The following is a 19790-nucleotide window of genomic DNA, read 5'->3' as shown; positions in this document are numbered from 1 at the left end:
CCCTAGAGCTCCGGAGCCTCGCCCGCCTGCGCCCGGATCCTTGCGCGCCTTTGCAGCCGGGAAGGGACGTGGGCTGCCGGGCATCCGTGCCGGCTCCTTGCCGGCTCCAAAACCCGGCCGGTGCTCCTGGCCCCCGGGTGACTCAGCCGCCCACGGGCCAGAAGAGCCGCCCCGGGGCCGAGCCGCAAGGAGCAGCTTCCCCGCCCTGGGACGCGCACCACAGCCTCTCCCCGGCCGGCGCCCGGAGCAAAGCACCGCGATGCAGGGCCAGGGAAACGGCAGCGGCGGGGCTGGCCGGGCGCTGCGCTGCGCTCTGGCCGCGGCCGGGCTGATCTCGGCTCTGAGCGCCGTCGGGACCCTCTTCTTGCTGGCCCAGTGGCGGGAGCTGAGCGAGGCGTTGCGGGAGCTGCAGGAGGAGGCGAGGCAGCTGCGGGGACCGCCGTCCTCCGGGGGCCCCGCAGCGGCCGCGCTCCGGGCGTTGCTGGCGCCCACCGCGCCCACCGACGGCGCCGTCCCGCCGGCCGGCCGGGCTAAGCGGAGCCAGCAGCGTCGACGCGGCCTCGCCAAGGGTCACCTTCGAGCGGAGAGCGAGGACATGCTCATGCTGATGACTTACTCGATGGTGCCGGTAGGGGCGCCCTGGGGAAGGCACGGGGGGGGGCTAGGGGGGGTAGTGGGGGGTACGGGGTTCCTGGGCTTACAAGTGGGGCCCGAAGCTGCTTGGTGGGGAGGTTTTCCCTTGACTTTGCCTCTTTCCGGTGGGCGACCGTTGCCGACCTTGCCGTCTCTTGAGGAGGTCTGGGGGAAATGTCTCAAGGCGGCTGGACAGCTCTGGGACCAGTTGCGGCGTTCTCCAGCTGAATCAACTCCAGGTTTAAAAGGGGGTGTTCCTGAACTAAGGAGAAGACTTGGGTTCTTGGAGTCCCAGGGGGTCTTCCAACTTGACAACTTTAAGACCTGTGGACTTCAACTCCCAGAATTCCCTCCTCCAGTCGTGTTAGCTCAAAAATTCTGGGAGTTGAAGTCCACAAGTCTTAAACTGGCCAAGGTTGGAAACTCCTGCCATAAAAAATACTCCAGGAATTAGAAGCCACCACTAGACATTCTCCATCCTTATCTGCCATTAATCAAAGTTCCAAAACTTGGGCCAACAGTAGCTAAGCAGCTAATGATCATCTAAGTCAGGGGTCTTCCAACTGGACAGCTTTAAGACTTGTGGACTTCCAACTCCCAGAATTCCCTCCTCCAGTCATGTTAGCTCAGGAATTCCTGGAGCTGAAGTCCACAAGTCTTGAACTTGCCAAGTAACTTCAACACTAACAATCTATCACAAAGCCAAGATGTAAGAAAAAGGTTGACCTAGTTGAGTTTCTGTAGCTCAAGGGTCAAGTTTGAAGACCCTTGAGCTACAGAAACCCAACTAGGTCAACCTCTTTCTTACATCTTGGCTTTGCGATAGATTGTTAGAGTTGAAGTTACTCTAAGTTAGCTGTTTTTCTGGAAGAAAATCTTAGATAACCTGTAAGCGATCGATACTCAATAAGGAATCAACGACGTTTGTTTCTAAAATGGTCAGCAATGATTGTTCATGATACTCAGCAGCTCACTCAAGAGTCAAATGAATGGGCTCAAATCTTCCTATTTTGGAAGAGAAGAAGAGGATGACCAGAAGCAAGACTCAGCACCTTGGAAGAGCTGAAGGACAAGTTAGGTTGCCATGGAGAAAAATCCCTCTAACTTTGGCAATATTAGGGGATAGTAGAATAGAAGACAAAGATTTGGAGAGGACCACAAAGTATCAAGATCTGAACTGAAATTGAAAGATTATGGCATACATTGACCATGGTGTCCCAGTGGTTATTGACACATTGGGTGCCTATACTAAAAAATACCCTAGAAAAAGGGTGTCCAACCATGGCAACTTTAAGACTTGTGGACTTCAACTAACCAGAATTCCCCATCTGGCCATGAAGCCCACAGGTCTTACAGTTACCAAAGTTGGACACCCCTGTCTTAGACAATCTGTGCGTTGACAACATTCCCACCTGCCAATTGCAAAATTGCACACTGTTTGAATCCACATTCCTACTATGCAGTTGCATTACAACATCCCAGGTTCTTGGGAGGAAATCTTGGTTGGGTGAAGGCCAACACCAGCTGAAGAACTGGCACGTGTGACTTCACCTTGTTATGAACAGAGAACAACAATCCCAGAGAGAGCTGGTGATATTTCTGTTCTATATTTTTTTAAAAAGCAAGCTGCATGGAGGTTGACCATAAGTTGAGCTTGGCTTCAAAAGAGACTTCTCTTGCAATGCTATTTCAGGTTTTGCGCCTTTAGGCTTCTATATTTGTCCCAAAGGTGCTTTTTCAACAGGTTACTGGACTTCCTGGTTTTTCTTTGAACACGTTTCACTTCTCATCCAAGAAGCTTCTTCAGTTCTTCTTCAGCTGAAGATGCTTCTCAAATGAGAAGCAAAACATTTTCAAAGAAAACCCAAAAACTCCAGTTGTCTCTTTAAAAAGCACCATGACCTGGATGACTGAGAATCTCCATCGATATTTAGCTATGACCTTTGGACCAGAGCTGAAGACGCTTCTTGGATAGGAACCTCCGTAGACATTTAGCTCTTACGCTTGTGCTTCATCACAAAGCAACGGCATCGTAGGATGAAGTTGGCCTTCAAAGTTGGCCAAGTTGGCCCTATTCTTTTCAATATTGCCTCTTTTCTCGTCTTTTCAATAGCAGTATTGGGGCAAAATCTTGAGATGGAGAGAAATGCCCGAACAACAGAAAATTAGGGCCTTTTTTCTCACTTGGTTGTCTCTGCCAAAGTAATGTGAGAAGATGCAATTTCTGCCCCCTCTGTTTTTCGTTTTTCTTTTTCTTAATGACTCATAGAGTCCTCATCATCTTTTTGGGGGGTGCAATAAGCGAGCAATTAATCTCTCTTAAAACCTTGCTGTGTGTTTGTTGAGAGAAGAAAAGGCATAGGGTGTCCCTGTCTTCACAATCAGGCTTGCTTTGAGACTGGAGGACGTGAAACAATAAAATAAAATAAAAATCGGTATGATTAACCATTGTGGATAAAATGAAAAGCCCAGAGAGTGCAGAGCGGGTGGAACACGTTGGACATTCGGGATTTGACATTCATCCACGCTGCTGCTGCTGCTGCTGCTGTCGTCATTCATTTTCCTCATTCATTGAATCAAGCTTACATGAATGCATAATTGTTTTTTTTTTTTCCTAAGCTGTCCATGGTCCAAGATTCTGAAATAGGTTTGGGCTCTCCGTGAATGACCAACATTGGAGGACCCCACTGCTTTTACCTGCTAATTTTTCTCAATCATATTATATTGTCTTCTTTGTGGATGGAGAATCGGAGTCCAAGAAGGCTGTTATCCCATTCTTACCTGTTGCTTGCAGATGGGTGTCTCCTTAAGTGGTACAGCTTTGGAGCTGTAGGGTCCTGCAAGCTTCCATGTTGGGAGATCTAGATGGAGATGGGCAACTTTTTTAAGGTGGTGAGTCCCATCTTGGGCCTTTGAATGCTACATGCAGGGCCAGACTCAAAAGTGAGCAGAGGTGGGACAAAGAAATGGGTGAATCCAGGGCTAAACAAGCTTTAATTTATTTTCAGGTCCAGTTAAATGCACTTATAGGACTGGACCTTGTATGCTCATGACGGCACACAATCATACGTACTCGATACCAGTGACAGCATCTTTTGAATCTCAACCTTGACGACTGTAACGTCTCCATTCCCACCCCAGTCCAGGGGAAGGATTCCATTCCCTCCCCACCCCACTAACCTGCTTTCCAGCTCCGTTCTCCTGTGCGGGGCAACAATCAGCTGGGACTTGGGAGGCAGAGAATAGATGGGGGCGGGGCCAGTCAGAGGTGGAATTTATGTATTTATTTATTTTTTGTCAATGGCTTACAAGATAATAGGTATAAGTAAAAACATAGTTATGAATACATGGATACATATAAGAAAAATAAAAGAAAGAATAGGACAGGGACGGTAGGCACATTGGTGCGCTTATGCACGCCCCCTACAGACCTCTTAGGAAAGGGGTGAGGTCAATAGTAGACATAGTTCTCTGAACTACTCCAAATTTCCACTATCGGTTCTCCGGAACTGGTCAGAACCTGCTGAATACCATCTCTGCATGGCACAGCGGATTGCCGGGCACCAGCTGTTTAACGCAGAGACATTGCTGGAGAAAGTCAGTAGCAAATGCTCTGTGCGCACACAAAGCACGCGTTCACGGAACCATTTGTTACCCTGGTTGAATCGCACCCCGGATTAAGGACTTCTGTTCTACTGTTCTAGCTTGCAAGCTTGCAGTGGCAAAGAATAGGTTGGGTTGAAAGTTACAGAGTGCCATGCTCCTAGACACAACCATACAAGTCACAACCGTGGAGCGTTGATAGATTTTATATGCTCGGACTGGGCAGAGTATGGGAAGTAGATCGTCCCTAATCACTAATGACTGGTTTTAAAACGATCTGTCTTTCTTTGCTTGGTCTCTTCACCATGGTCTCACAGGGGAAGGTCAACCTGTGGCCTCACTCTGGAAGTTAGTCTGGGTCACATTTGGGAAACATGAGCTCTGTTCGTCATCCTCTGGGACATTGCATTTTTTTCTAAGTGTAAGCAATATTGTTTGCACAAAGACCAGACTCGCTGCCTCCCAGAAGGTCTCATCCGATCCTTATGGGGTGGCAATGAAGAGAGAGAGAGAGAGAAAAGGATTTTTAGATACCTTTCCCTCTCTTTGCCAGCATGATGCAGAAATTGTTTATTCAGGAGCCTGCCGGAGCTATTAAGGCTCATGGAAATTTTAAACCTCCTTTGCTAGGAATTAAAATTAAGACGAAATGTATTACATGTAGGCATGTGTCTTTCTAAGCTGGAAGTTTCTATGAACAGGGCTGTAATCTGAGAACCCTTCTTTATTTTAATCTATATTCTTTTCTTTCTTCACCCCAAAGATACAAAAGAGGAGTATGAAAAGATCATGAGATTACAACCCCAGGCCTACATCTGTTGAAATTATTTCAGTGTTAGGAATCCAAATTTAAATTCTCTAAAATTTCCTGGCAAAGTACAAATCCTGCGCAATGCAAGTGACCTTTGAAATGTCTTCTTATTTTAGGTCCGGGTAATGCTTGAATTGTGCAACAGCACAAAAGGAGTTTGTCTAACAGGTAAGCGAATCAATGATGATGGTCTTGAAGGAAAGAGTTGATTCTCCTGGGATGTGTGTCATGCTCCAACCTGATCTCTTTCAAAGAGAGTTAACAATATGTTCTTAGCTGGAATCGGTAAGGTGTACCCAGTGTCTAAATGGCTCTTGAACCTGGTTGGGCTCATTAAAATGTTTCTCTTGTTTTCTGTAAGATGTTGGCATAGTTCTACATCTAAGCTTTGTGATCTTGGTTTAGTATTCAATTGTGTGATGGCTTAGCAGTTAAAGATGCTGAGCTTGTCAGCTGGAAAGCTGTCAGCACAGGTTCGAGACCCGAGTGCCATGGGACAGGGTGAGTTCCTGTTACTTGCCCCAGTTCCTGAAAACCTAGCAGTTTGAAAGCATGCAAATGTGAATAGATAAATAGGTACCATTTCGGTGAGAAAGTAACTGTGTTCCATGCACCTTTGGCATATAGCCAAAGTGGCACACAGAACCATGTCACCTGGCATGCACGGCATCACCCATTCCTCTTCTAGGTTTCTGGGGCACATGCACACCTCTGATGATCAGCTGGCCTTCATGGGTGCAGCAGTGCTGGAAACCAGAAGAGCTGGTCTTCCGGTTTCTGCCATGCTCATGAGCACCAGCCAACTGATCGCTGGACGCGTATGCATGCCAGAAACCAGAAGACCAGCTGGTCGGTGTGCATGCGCATGCCAGAAACCAGAAGTTGATTTCCCAGTGCGTGCATGCCCCCTGGGCTGCTCCTCTTCCAGATTGTGGCCTCGATGAGTGTGTGCGTGCTCTCTTTTCAGCACATCATCAAGATTCGCCATCACTGGCATATAGCCATGCTGGTCATATAACCATGGAAAATGTCTTTGGACAATGCTAGCTCCCTTGGCCAAGAAATAGAGATGAACACCATGCCTTGGAGTCAGACATGACTGACAGGGAAATTTTTACCGTTTATCTTTACTTTATGCTTGGTCTTGATTTGTAATTCTTTGTTTATTCTCTATTTAGGTCCACCAGGATTATCAGGTAATATATATTTTCTCTTCTGGCTCTATTATCTTGGTCTTACTGAAAAAAAAACAACCCTAATATTAAAATTCTCCTCTGTTTATCCAGCTTTCTCCCTTTGCTTCTCGTTCTTCTATGATTTCCCCTTTGCTGAATATTCAATTGGAAATTTGCTAGTGTTGGCCACTTGGAACTCCAGAATGAGCCTTGGATGTTAATAATTTTAATAAATAAGAGTTTTTATAAAATAATTTTTATAAAATAAGAGTAATGTTATTGAGCCATGGGTAGGTTTGATCACAACTTAACCTGCTGTTGGTTTAGTGTAAATCAAACCCTTGCAACTGCTGAACCATGGCTGATGGCTTTTGATGTGCTCTATGTGTCAATCCTATGAGTTTATGCAATGTAACAAACCATGGCTTAGCCTGATACAATAACCAAAGGATTGGGGGCCTGTTCAGATGACCTTGGTTATGATAGAGAAATGGGCCTTTCCTACTGCCTTCCCCCCGTGACCATCGTTTGTGAAGCACTAATATGGTCCTATGAGCATCTTCACTGGAATGGAACTCCTTCTGTCTTTGAGTTTCCAATTTTCTGTTGGCCAGAGACAAAAACACTAAAAAATATTATTTGACTTCATCAGGTCCCCCTGGAATCGATGGATTGCCTGGTTTGAATGGATCTGATGGTGCTCCAGGGATTCCTGGACAAAGAGGTGAACCAGGAAAAAGAGGGAAAACAGGTATATTCACAAAACACGAGGGATGAAATTGATCTGTCTTCTCTTCTCCAGCTTCATCTTTGGAGCCCTTGAGGAGTTTCAGGCAAATTATATCTGGTGATTTGATTTTTCCCTCCAAGGCCCAAGTAGGGCTGATATTGACAATCCACATTGTCACAGATCTTGGTCTATTTGGTTTTTTTTCAGACTAGATTGTTGCATCATATGGAATGAGATTTATTTATTTACTCCTTATATTTTGTACATTGCCCATATCACCTCAGTGACTCTGTAACAATGAGGTTCCTCAAAGGATTCTTTTGGTCCAGTACCCCAGCCAACATAATTTTGCCTGGGCTTTAAATGAGATGCAACTTAACTGGAATCTGGTTTAGACATAGCATTAGATGTTGAATGCTATGCTCCTCATGATGAGAAGTTTGAGGTATTCTTACTAAGTGATCAATACTTGGGTGTTTTCAAGGCAGTAGCAGATTTTTTTATGGGTAGCCTTAACCTATAGAAGCCCTTTAATGCCTTCAAGGAATCCCAAAGGTGATTTTTCCAAAAGGCAATTGGACTTTCTTGGTTTTTCTTCTTTGAAAACATTCTACTTCTCATCCAAGATGCTTCTTCAGCTCTGAAGAAGATTCTTGGATGAGAAGCAAAATGTTTTCAAGGGAAGAACCAAGAAAGTTCAGTTGCCTTTTGGGTAAAGCACCTTTGGGACAACCATGATCTGCATGATTGAGAATCTCCACAGACACTTCAAGGAAACGTTAATTTCATTGGATTTCTTCCTTTTATCTATGTACGGTATATATTGTTTCGTACATATGTATTAACGTGGGTATTTTTTTAAAATAAATTCTGTAATGGTTTTGACAATAAGTCAACAAATAAATAAAGGAATATTTTCAGGGCAAGGTGGGTAGGGAAACTACTGGGGGGTTGAATTCAGGTCTCTTTGGGATTGCACCGTATTCTCGCCTGCCTGTCTCTTGTGGCATTTAATGTTCTCCTGTGATTTCCAGGACCTAAGGGCGATCCTGGAGAGAAAGGTGAAAAAGGAGATCCTGGCGAAATTGGTGCACCTGGAAAAGAAGGGGGACGAGGTGAAAAGGGCTCCAGAGGGCCCAAAGGGGACAAAGGAGAAGCAACCAATGAACTGGTTTCGGAAGGTAAGGTGAAATGATGGTCTACAGAAAACACATGTGGTAGCAGAGATGATCTGAAGAGAGCCTTAATGGTGATGGAGATGCCCACCTTGTTGTTATTGATGGGTTCTGAGGCATTCTGGATGGAGGGGGAGGAGACGAGTGTAGCAACAAGCAAAGCTTCCAAAATTACTAGTGACCTTGAGCTTCCTCTCAGAAACAGTCATTCTTTCCTCACCTTTTTTTTCATTGGTGCTTCTAGGTGAGAAAGGTGATCCTGGTCCCCCGGGACCTCAGGGGCCACCAGGACCTCAGGGGCCACCAGGACCTCAGGGGCCACCAGGAACTTCAGGGAAACGTAAAGCCAAGTCCCAGGAGGAGAAGATCTACAAGACCGAATGCACAGGTGAGTGTTTCTGGATGCTAACCAAGGGCCATCTTCTGCTTTTTTCTCTCTTCCATTTTGCTTCTGATTCAAATTTGAGATAACCTGTTGTTCATTTGATCTAGACCAGAACTCTCCAAACTTGGCAACTTTAAGACTTGTGGACTTCAACTCCCTGGGAGTTGAAGTCCACAAGTCTTAAAGTTGCCAAGGTTGGGGACCTCTGATCTAGTCTATGGTCTTCAGGTCAAAACAAATGAACCTCTTGAGCTATTTCTCCTTTCAAGCTTTGATGAAGTTCTTCTGCTCCTTCTAATGTCTGGATCATTCCTTAGGTGGCTCCAGGGAAGTCTCTCCGTCCTCCTCCCCACCCCATAAAAAAATCCCCCTGAGTTTAGTTCTGCTATTTTTGGTGGCTCTCACCTTTTTTGTCTTTTTTTCTTTCTTCTGAAGGTGGCCCCTGCTTATTTTCTACCCTGTGAAGTGGGTACATGGCCTTCTTCCAATGCTTGGAACAGAACGTGCCATTTCAAGGATGCTGTGGGGGGGTGGGAATGTTGCGTTCACCCTCTCCTCTATGTACTATTTTGGGGGCTGGCTGATTAGCTCACCATGGAACTGGCGCCCCTACTGGTTCCATCTCCTGCTGTGTCTAGCTTCTGTCTCATCTTATGTGACAGAGGAGAAGATAATTGGGAGTGGATAAGGACTTGAGCCATCATTTGCAAGGTAAGCCTTGATTTGTGAGGGCTCAAAAGAACCCAGAGAGATGCTTAAATCCATCTCTAAGCTCAGAAGCGGAGCAACAGAGCACAGAGTTTTGTATTCAGGCTTGATCCTAGCTAGTTCAAGGACAAGCTGGATAAAACCCGGCACGGAACTCTGGAGAATCTGATTTGATGGAACGTCTGTGAAGATGGGGCTACTGAGAGTTGGGACTGAATGATCTACTTTGGTTCAAAGCAGCTCTTCTCTAGTTCTTCCCGTTGCCTCTTTTGCTTGGAGTTACCAACTTCTGAAGACCAGAAATAGGATGTGAGAGAATTGTAGATTGTACAAACTAACCTTTCTCCTACTTTGAAGGGATCTGAACTAGGTTAGAGCACCAGCATTAGAGGCCTGATTTGGTTTGAACCTCCAGCCTCACTTGTGAGATCGAAAGAATCTTATGTGTAAACTCAAAATTGGATAAAGCAACATCTCTTCCTCCCCATTTTTTTAAGGCTGAAGAACAGTTTTGATGGGGAACCAGGGAGGTTTGGATGACAATACAACCCTTAGAGCAACCTCACACAACACCTAAGGGTGCTTCAGAGTCTGCTTTGTGAGAAGGGGACTACTTGACAATGTTCCTCTACAGATGCAGGGATTCTAGTTCTCAAGGAGAACATAACTACAGGCTGTTCTGCTCTTTTACAAGGAGAGAATGCTGTGTACTGTGAAGTAGCTGCAGTAGGATTCAGGGAGCCTTGCTTGAAACAATAGGGCTTCTTCACCCTGAACTCAAGGTGGCATGTGGGGCAGGAAAGCTTATCTAAGTATGAAGCTTGCGTCTGGTTTGAGATTTGTGGACTTAGTGATTCCTAGGAGTTGGAAGATATCCAATGGAAACATGGACCGCCTTCAATTTTTTTAAATTGTTGTTAAAGGTTATGGCAAGTCACAAATCCTGTTCTTGTCTTCATCACAAATGCTAGTTTGGACCTTGACTTTTTCCACACAGAAAGGTTAAACCCTTGGTTTAAGGGGTGCTTGTCTGCTTTCCTTAGGAAAAGGAACTGTGGAAAGAGACTAGACGAGACGAGACGAGACGAGACGAGACTAGACTAGACTAGACTAGACTAGAATAGACTAGAATAGACTAGAATAGTTAATGGAATAGAATAGTTAATGGAATAGAATAATTAATAGAATAGAACAGAACAGAACAACAGAATAAGAGAAGAGATTATGAGAAGAGAATGCAGAATAAGAATAGAATAACGTCAGGATCATGTCACTATTATCCCAATCAGTCAATCAGAATAGAGCGGGAAGGAACCTTGCAGGTCATGTAGACCAACCTCCTGTACCATTTCTGATAGACGACAGTTCAGTGTCTTCTTGAAATCTTCAGCAATGAAGCTCCCACAACAACTGAAGAAATATCACTCTTCTCCAAACACACAGTTCTGCCACAAGCACAAATTTCTAGGGTTGAATAATCAGGAAGAAGTTCTCACTTAATAGGGTGAAAGGGGTAAACAGGAGTCCTTAACCTTTGAACTGTGAGCTGAGACACTATTGGCTTTGTCTATTGTGTAGCTTGTAAGTCTTAACTTCCAGACGAGTAGCTTAAGGACCCTTGAACCCCTAAATAACCATCAAAATAGGTCTTGGCCTCACCAGATTGTGGTCTTGGCCAAGATGAGGTTGGAATCTGGAATTCATTCTCTACTCCCAATATGGATGTGATAAGGGAAGGTATAAAAGAGCATTAGATAGACTATCATCAGTGATGAACATTGATTAAAAAAGAAAAAGAAATCTGAAGAGTTGAGGGTATGGAAAACATTTTAAATAAAAATAATCATTAAATTTTTTTTTTACTGATTTTCTGTTGTTTAGATTTTGTTAGTGCTTAATAAACACCATGTTGTCTGGGTTATTTTATTTGCTTAGCTGTACAGATTACATTCTTTTTCTCCACCCCTTTCTCCCAACCGCTGGTAGAATAAGTTCCATGTTTGATAATATTCTGTATCTTCTTTCTGTTTAATCTTCAAAGTGAGTCTGTCCATTTCTGCATAATCTGTTATCTTCCTAATGATCTCATCGTCTCGTGGAATTCTTTCACTTTTCCAATATTGCGCAAATGTAATCCTCGCTGCTGTTAATACATGCAATATTAAATATATATTTTGTTTATCAAGTTTTTCTGGTGTTATACCTAATAGAAAATGTTGGATCTGGGAGGATGGGTCCAAGGACGGAGACAAGACTCAGATAGCAACAACAGCTCTTTATTAGTGACTTCAGATCTGAGCGAAATATCCCAGCCGCAGCAGCCCCTTATATAGGGCTGGCTGCGGCTAGGCAGCCAATGAGGGTGATTTGAGTTTGCCGCGCTTGGCTGGACCAATCGTGGCAGCCCATTTACTAGCCAATCGGATCAGTCTGAGGTGACCAATCACGATCCTCTATCAGCGGGCCAATCCGAGTTGCAGGCTTTCGAGCCTGCTAGTCCAGAACAGAAAAAGTTCAGGTTTAAAATCTACATGTTTTCCTATTGTCTTTCCTAACCACTTATGTATTTTTCCCCAATTTTTTAGTTTTTTTTGCTTTAACACAGGTCCACCACATATGGTAATATGTGCCTGTGTTTTGGTTACATTTCCAACATTTGCTAGACATATTTGTAAACATTTTAGCTAACCTAGCGGGTGGTAATAATCATTTTTTAGCCTCATGAAACAATGCCTTTTTTGGGTGGGGTGGGGGCAAAGTTCAGCCACAATCTTTGCTTCTCTCTCCTCTCCATGGTTTTAGGAGAGGCTTGTAGCATTCCAAACGATGATACTCTCGCCGGGAAAGCCAAAGACCCAGCCCATCTCTATCAACGCAGAAAACCCGGTAAAATAATTCATTCCAAATCCTTCTTGAAAATTTATGGGGGTTTGCCCAGTTTCCATTTTTGTTTTTTGCTTCCGGTTCTGTGGGCATGGCTTGGTGGGCGTGGCAGGGGAAGGTTACTGCAAAATCCCCATTCCCTCCCCACCCCACTAACCTGCTTTCCAGCTCCCTTCTCCTGTGCAGGGCAACCAAAGAAGACCCAGCCGATCAGCTGGGACTCGGGAGGCAGAGAATAGAGGGGAGGTGGGGCCAGTCAGAGGTGGTATTTGCTGGTTCTCCGAACTACTCACAATTCCTGCTACTGGTTCTCCAGAATTGGTCAGAACCTGCTGAAGACGACCTCTGGGTTTGCCACCTGCAGTCTATTGCGCTGATTTCTCCTCTCCTTGTTAGAAAACATGATTGAGTCTATTGGGAGCCCTGAAGAGATTGTCAAACTGAAGCAAAGTTACGGAGCGTGGATGGTAGATCTTGGAAACCGCACCGATGAAAAGATTTGGATCGCTGAGCATTTTACGGGTAAAACCTGGAGTAAACCTGCTTGGTCTTGTAAAACAGGACATTCAGTTATGCTTTCAGAATAGTGTTAGCGTTTAGGCTTATATGCCAACCCTATAGCATTTTACAGCACTCTCTGGACAGTTAAGAGTAGTATGCAATATGAAAATAATGTAGAAGCGTTATTTGCACATTGTCCCTAACAATCTGGGTCCTTGTTTTACGGACCTTGGAAGGATGGAAGGCTGAGTCAGCTTTGAGCCCTGTCAAGATCGAACTGCTGACTGTGGGCAGAGTTTGCCTGCAATACTTCACTTTAATCACTGCAGCACCATGGGGCTTTGGCTGTTTAGAAGTCATGTTAATATGCTGTCTTTTTTCTTTTTTATAAAAAAACCCCCAGGGATTCAAATACCATGCGTCAGGATTTCAACAATTGCCCTAATTAATTAATTAAAAAAGGTACATTGTACCTTTTTTTAAAAAGGAAAATAAATTCTTAACGGGTGTGAAAACGGGACAATGCAGACCGTGCCCAGATTCACTGATGCTGCTGTCCTTAGAAAGTTAAAACAAACCCTACATTTTTCGGATTGTGATCTAAGCCGTGGATCTGATGCTCAGTTTTGCTCTTTGTACTCATTCACTGGGCTCATGCACCACTTGAGCCATAATTTGTTTTTTGCCCTAAAACACTGAGTGAGCCCATCCATGGGGGCTTATGAACTGTGATTTATGATTCAGCAGGTTGCATGAAGTCAACTAATCAGGATTTATCCAAGAAACCCTGGTTAAACATAACGGATAAACCTCACCATTGGGATTTATCCAACTGTGATTTATGGCTTAACATTTATGATTGTATTGTGCCAGAATTGAGTAACTCCAGTGTGGCATAAATGCTGTCATCTGTGACTTATTGGACAAATCATAGCCTTGTAAAATATGTGAAGCTAGACAGTGTGAAAATGTACATTAGCTGCTTAATCCTGGTAGGTGAGCTATGTTTGCAAGGTTTATAATCCTACCTTTCCCCAGGAGCTCAGGATAACTTATATATATATATATAGAGAGAGAGATCTCCTTTCCTTTGTGTCCTAGTAACAATCAATCTGCTTTGTAGGTAGTGCTATGAGAGATTGATTTGGCCATAAGTCATTCATGAGTTTCTGTGGTTGTCAACCTTGCGACGTGGCCGACTTTGGAAGCATGCTCAGATGCCCAACTATACCTTATGAGACCGTTTCCAGGGGTGGGCTTCAAATGTTTTAGCAACGGGTTCTCTGCCTGGTTGCTGGATGGGCGTGGCCTAGTTGGCCTCCTGCGCTGGGGTGGGGGTGGGGCGTATTTGCCCTCCCTGGGCTCCGGAGGCTTTCCTTGAGCCTCCGGGAGGGCGAAAACAGCCTCCCCGGGGGCTGGAAGCTCTTTAGAAGCTAGAAACAGGCCCGTTTCCGGCCTTCTTGAACTTCTGGGAGGCTCTTTTTTTTTTGCCCTCCCTGAGCCTCTGTGCGTACCCTGCACTTACCTGCATCCAAAATGGGCCATGTGGGGACTTCTGGGAAGGATGGGCGGGAGGGGGGCAGGGCCAGCCAGGAGTGGGATTTGTGGGTTCTCTGAACTGGACAGATTCCTAGCTAGGGGCTCTCCCGAACCCCTGTGAACCCCCAGCAGCCACCCCTGACTGTTCCCCTCAATTGTCTCCCAAGGCCAATCCCACATACCATTGGATCAGCTGAGGGAGAACTTGAAGTTGAAGCCGTTCTTGGTCTAGAGGAGACCAACATCTTATCTGTTACACTGTATTGAGTTAGAAAAGCCTAGGAATGTCAGTGAGCAGGTACTCAACTTTTGCACTTTGGGTCAACAGGACACACAATCAAGGAGTACCAGGACCTCAACGCATTGTGGAATGGCAACTACACCACCATTGAACTGCCCTGGTCATATTACGGATGCGGCCATGCCATCTACAACAATGCTCTGTACTACCAACGGGTGGGACGCAACATTGTTGTGAAGTAAGTAGCAATGGTAGCTTGACCTTCGCGGATAAGGCAAGAAAGAAATCAGGAGAGAAAACCAAAGAATTGTTTAAGCATTGGAAAATGTTCAGCTGGTGAGTCGGAGAGGTCATCGGGTAGGGGATGTTCATATACCATCCCATTCAGGGTTACTCTAGCAATGGGATTACTGCAGGATAAAGTATCTTAACTTATTGCACCTCTGTATGGTTTGCCCATTGCCCAGTGGCAGATAGGACAACGCTCCAGAGGGTTAATGTCATTGCCCAGAGGATCATGGGTCGCCCTCTCCCCTCTTTGGAAGAGCTTTATAGCTCCCTCTGCCTTAAGAAAGTTCAAAACATTCTTAAAGATCCATCTCATCCTGGAATCCCTTTTTTTTGGAGCTATTACTACCTGGCAGATGGTACAGGACAATAAAAACAAGGAAAAATAGGCTGAAAAACAGCTTCTATCCCAGGGCAGTAGCTCTGTTGAACTCTACTGTATAGTGTAATATTAATGCAATGTCAGGGGTTTTCAATTCAATGCATAGAATGTGAAGGATGTGTGTTTGTGTTTGTTTTCATGGTCATGATGTGCACTGAAGATGGTGTTTGATGTCATTGTACGAGGTACAATGACAATAAAGTAAAGTAACCTAAACCAACATCACTCCCCAGTATTTCCAGGTAAAACGAAACCATGAGGAGGTGTTTGCTCATCAGTGTGGACAGTACTGAGATGGAGTGTTGGTCAGAATCAGTGTGAGGCAGCTTTTCCTGTTCTTGTTCTCTTGGATTGTGTGGCCTTCAAGAGGTCATTTTCTAGGTTTGTAATTCTGGGTCCCTTTGCCAACTGAAAAGCCAGGTGTTTGTGTAGTATTATTGCTTCCTGCTCTGCAGAAATGGACATTGTGTTAGAATCTGGAAGTCTTCTGGGGCTAGATGGACAAATGATTGAAAGAGATTTCTTCCCTTGAATTCAGGCTTGTTCTTGCTCTACAGAACCTATGGATCTCCTTCCAGAAGTTGTGTCTCTGTTCTAGGGGCCAGAACCAGTTGGCTTGTGCCCAGAACTCATCAGCCACTGCCACATGTTCACCTGTCTTGTCCATTAAATTGTACATTTGTTTAGGTAGAACAACATCCTTTGTTCCTCTTATCCCATAGCTACCAAAAACCCATCCCCCTTTTTAAAAAAAACATTGGGTTGACATTGTACAGTTAATTCAGAGCTCCATGTAACAAGCAGGGCTGTCCATCTGGTTGGAAATGTGTGGGAGCTGGGATAGCTCTGGCTTAGTGCTGCTGGCTCACAAGGTCTCAGGTGCAAAGCATGAGTAATTTCCCCACTTCCTTGCCTTTGATGTGTGAGCCAAAAACAACATTGCCTAGTTTGAAAGCAGGTGTGGGTTGCTCCTCACTCTCTTTCTCTCCCCTTGGAAAGGGGGCCACAGCATGGAAACGAAGAAGGGTCTTGAGAGCCTAATTTAGAGCTTAATCTACAGGCTTGATCATTAAGCAACATCTTTTAGTTATCCCTGGCTCCCTAAAAGGGGGCTTCCAATTGCTTCCACGGAAGAAGTGGCAGACAGGAATTTTTGGCTAAAAATTGAAGCAGGAAGTTTTTGCTTGTTGTTTGGATGCACTGAAAGACTGGGGACTCATCTCAAAACTTGCAACTTTTCTCTCAGAAGACACAGAAGAGAAGATGGGTGAAGGTTTGGATAGGAATCTGGCTTTATTTCAGATGTTTAGCTGTCCTCCAAGTGGTGGGTTTTTTTTATTTTATGAGCATAAAAATTTTCCCTGCTGTTTCTCACTCCGCCTCCCGTCCATGAAAGGACCCTTCTACCCGATTGTCGGAATGTTTCTGAGCTGTTTTTTCCAGCTGGTGGGAGTTGATTGTGCAAATCTTCCCGTCACTCTGACATCCACCTGGCTGCCCAGAGAGCCCAGTCTTGAAAAAGCTCCCAAGGAGGAATTTCCTCATTATGTTTTTCCTTGGGATTTATTAGAAGCATGATAAGCAAAGGGAGAGGATAAATGCAGTGACGAACAGGATATTCATCCAGACACCTGGATTGCATTGACAAAAGATAAATGCATGAGACTCTTCCTCCCACTTCCCTTTTCTTTGAATGGAAATTTCAAAAGCAAAGTTTTCCAAGAAGGAAAAAGGAGGATTTCTTTAGTATTTGCTCTTCCCTTCCTTTCCCATCTTCCTGAACAGTGTACAATCTGTTTCCCAACAATGGAGGCTTCCAGATATGTGGACTTCCTCTCCGAGGATCCTCATCAATGTACATGCTGGTTTGGGAATTCTGGAAGTCAGATAACAGATAATCAGAGTTGGAAGGGACCTTGTAGGTCAGCTAGTCCAACCCTACACCATTTCTGACAAATGGGAGTCCAATCTCTTCTTGAAAGTCTCAAGTGATGGTGCTCCCACAACTTCCAAGGGCAACTTCTGTTCCATGGGTTGATTGTTTGCACTGTCAGAAAGTTTCTCCTTATTTCCAGGTTGAATCTCTCCTTGTTCAGTTTCCATCCATTATTCCTTGTCTGGACTTTGGGGGCTTTAGAAAATAGCTTGACCCCTTCCTCTCTGTGGCAGCCCCTCAAATATTGGAACACTGCTATCCTATCACCCCTGGTCCTTCTCTTCCCTAGACCAGCCATGTCCAGTTCCTGTAACCGTTCTTCATATGTTTTAGCCTCCAGTCCCCTAATCATCCTGATTGTTCTTCTCTGCACTTTCTTTGAAGTCTCAACATCTTTTTTATAGTGTGGTGACCAATACTGGATGCAGTACTCTAGGTGTGGCCTTACACCTACAGTCCATACATATCTGGAAAATGCCAAGTTGAGAAACTCTATTTCATTAGACAATCTGTAAGACCTTTCTCATTGTGATTCTATGAAAAACAAAACCAATATATTCAGATTCCTTATTGCCCTTCGCTTAAACCTAAAGAAATCAGAAAGGAATTTATGTGAGGTGCCTTTGTTGTGTTTTTCATAAGTTTTGAAAACCAGGGTGCTGTCTTGTTCTCTTGGATCAAGGATCTTCAAATTTGGCAAGTTTAAGACTTGTGGACTTCCAACTCCCAGAATTCCCGAGCTAACATGACTGGAGGAGGAATTCTGGGAGTTGAAGTCCACAAGTCTTAAAGCTGTCAAGTTTGAAGGCCCCTATCTTGGACGATCATTCTCAGCTCTTTCCCGCCATCTTCCTTGCAGGTACCACTTTGAGACGGGCCTATCCAAAGCACTGTTCATTGAGAACTCTTGGTACTATGAGCGCATGTATCTCTTCAGCACTTCCAAGTCGTATTTCAGCATTGCAGTGGATGAAAATGGTCTCTGGGTGATGTACCTTTCCTGGCCTGATGCGCACATCATGGTGGCAGAAGTCGATGAGGAGACATTTTCTGTATTGCGGCACATCAACACCACCTACCCGCAGTCCAAGGCTGGCAATGCCTTTGTGGCCGGTGGGGTGCTGTATATCACCGATAAGAACCACATGCACGTGGCCTTCGCTTTTGACCTCTTGCGCGAGAAGCAGCTGGATGCTCGCTTTGAACTGAAACTGTGCCTTTCTTTGGAAGGGTTCGAACAGAAAGTGTCTCCTGGTTCAAATGCGACCTTGGTACCGGTGTTGGCCATGCTCTCCTACAACTGGTTGAATAAGCATCTACATACCTGGGAACACGGGTTTCTGATACAGTACCCTGTCCACTTTCTCGTCTAGTGTTGGACAGCCTTTGAGTCACCCACACCTCTACAGAGGGCTTGTTTTCAGAACCTCTTCAAATTTCCATCTCCTGTTCAGAAAATGTCAAAACAAGGAGTGTATCGGGATACAGATTACAGTGGCTGGCGTGTCCATTGGTTAGATCTGAGGACCATGCTTTCAAAGTTGAGGGCAGCTCCTAGGACCCTGGAGTGCTGCTGGTCATCTCTGGTTGTCGGTTGGTTACAGAGATGAATCTGCACCCACCTGCTCATGTTAAGGCAGTTATAATAAGAATTCCCTATTAATGTACCCTGCAATCCTACTGTTGCCTGATATGAAAATAATACAAGATATGTGTCCTGTATTTGTGTCATTCCTTTGCCTTCCTCTGTTTTTGTGTTTGCTGCAAAGACCACGTGCACATACACACCAAAGTGCAAAGCCAACCTTATGATGGGAGAGAAGCAATAATCTTAAAGTGTTAGTGGAGTGCTCTGTATAAAGATGCTTTTCTCACCCAGGGTATAAAAACATGTCGGGCAAAGCAAATTTTGCCATCACATAGTTGTACTCACATGGGATAAACACACCAGTGGTGGCTTTTATGGATCGATTAAAAGGTAAAGGTTCCCCTCGCACATCAGTGCTAGTCGTTTCTGGCTCTAGGGGGCAGTGCTTATCTCCGTTACAAAGCCGAAGAGCCAGCGCTGTCCAAAGACGTCTCCGTGGTCATGTGGCTGGCATGACTACATACCAAAGGCGCACGGAATGCTGTTACCTTCCCACCAAAGTGGTCCCTATTTTTCTACTTGCATTTTTACACGCTTTTGAACTGCTCAGTTGGCAGAAGCTGGGACAAACACTCCGCTACATGGTGCTAGGGATTCGAACTGCTGAACTGCCGACCTTTCTGATTGACAAGCTCAGCGTCTTAGCTACTGAGCCACCGTTTCCCTATATTGATTGATTAGGAACCTCTATAAAATAAGCTCCTTAATTGTGGGTGATTTTGGCCAAATCCATCCCTATTTTCTTTACAAAGACTTGTCTATGACTTAAAAAAAAAAAATCTGTTGGAGCTTCCTTTACCTCATCCATTATGTAGACCAGTTCTTCCCAGATGGATTCCTTCCTCATAGGTTGGAACTACAAGTCCCAGAATACGCTAGAAAACATGTAGATGTTACCATACTGGGATAAATCTTCTTTAGATTAGCTGAAAGCGTTCTCCTTGCAAGTTTGCATATGTCTTTTGCCTAGCACGTAATTATATTTCTGTGCTTAAAAAAACACACACCCAAATGCCTGAAATTCTAGAAGAAGGATTTTCAAATTAACACGGTATCAGTTAAAAGCTTATTAAAAAGCAGAAATTTAAGGTAGGAATGCTATCCTAGTAAGATGAAAGTCTTGCCCCACAGCATTTAACTTTTTTCGACCCT

General features: G+C 44.7%; 1 protein-coding gene across 1 annotated transcript; it reads left to right on the top strand.

The window, feature by feature from the left end:
- Nucleotides 1–235: 235 nt before the first annotated feature.
- Nucleotides 236–18713, top strand: GLDN (gliomedin). Its single transcript, XM_087941890.1, has 10 exons — nucleotides 236–628; nucleotides 5164–5215; nucleotides 6226–6243; nucleotides 6875–6973; nucleotides 7987–8133; nucleotides 8372–8515; nucleotides 12023–12106; nucleotides 12500–12625; nucleotides 14472–14622; nucleotides 17850–18713. Exons 1-10 carry the CDS (start codon nucleotides 260–262, stop codon nucleotides 18361–18363), a joined length of 1704 nt encoding a protein of 567 aa, XP_087798016.1. The 5' UTR covers nucleotides 236–259; the 3' UTR covers nucleotides 18364–18713.
- Nucleotides 18714–19790: the final 1077 nt, after the last annotated feature.

Source organism: Pseudonaja textilis, chromosome 13 (genome assembly GCF_049901715.1).
Source record: "Pseudonaja textilis isolate UNSWEBS1 chromosome 13, rPseTex1.2, whole genome shotgun sequence".
NCBI classification, from domain to species: Eukaryota; Metazoa; Chordata; class Lepidosauria; order Squamata; family Elapidae; genus Pseudonaja; species Pseudonaja textilis.
Note: the sequence above shows the minus strand (reverse complement) of the source record. Positions and strands in the feature narration are given on the sequence as shown.

Excerpts from the sequence above, each read along its gene's own strand:
- GLDN (XM_087941890.1), top strand. The coding sequence starts at position 260 with ATGCAGGGCCAGGGAAACGGCAGCGGCGGGGCTGGCCGGGCGCTGCGC. Across the intron at positions 6,974-7,986 it reads AGGAAAAAGAGGGAAAACAG|GACCTAAGGGCGATCCTGGA; the intron begins GTATATTCACAA and ends TGTGATTTCCAG. Across the intron at positions 12,107-12,499 it reads CTATCAACGCAGAAAACCCG|AAAACATGATTGAGTCTATT; the intron begins GTAAAATAATTC and ends TCTCCTTGTTAG.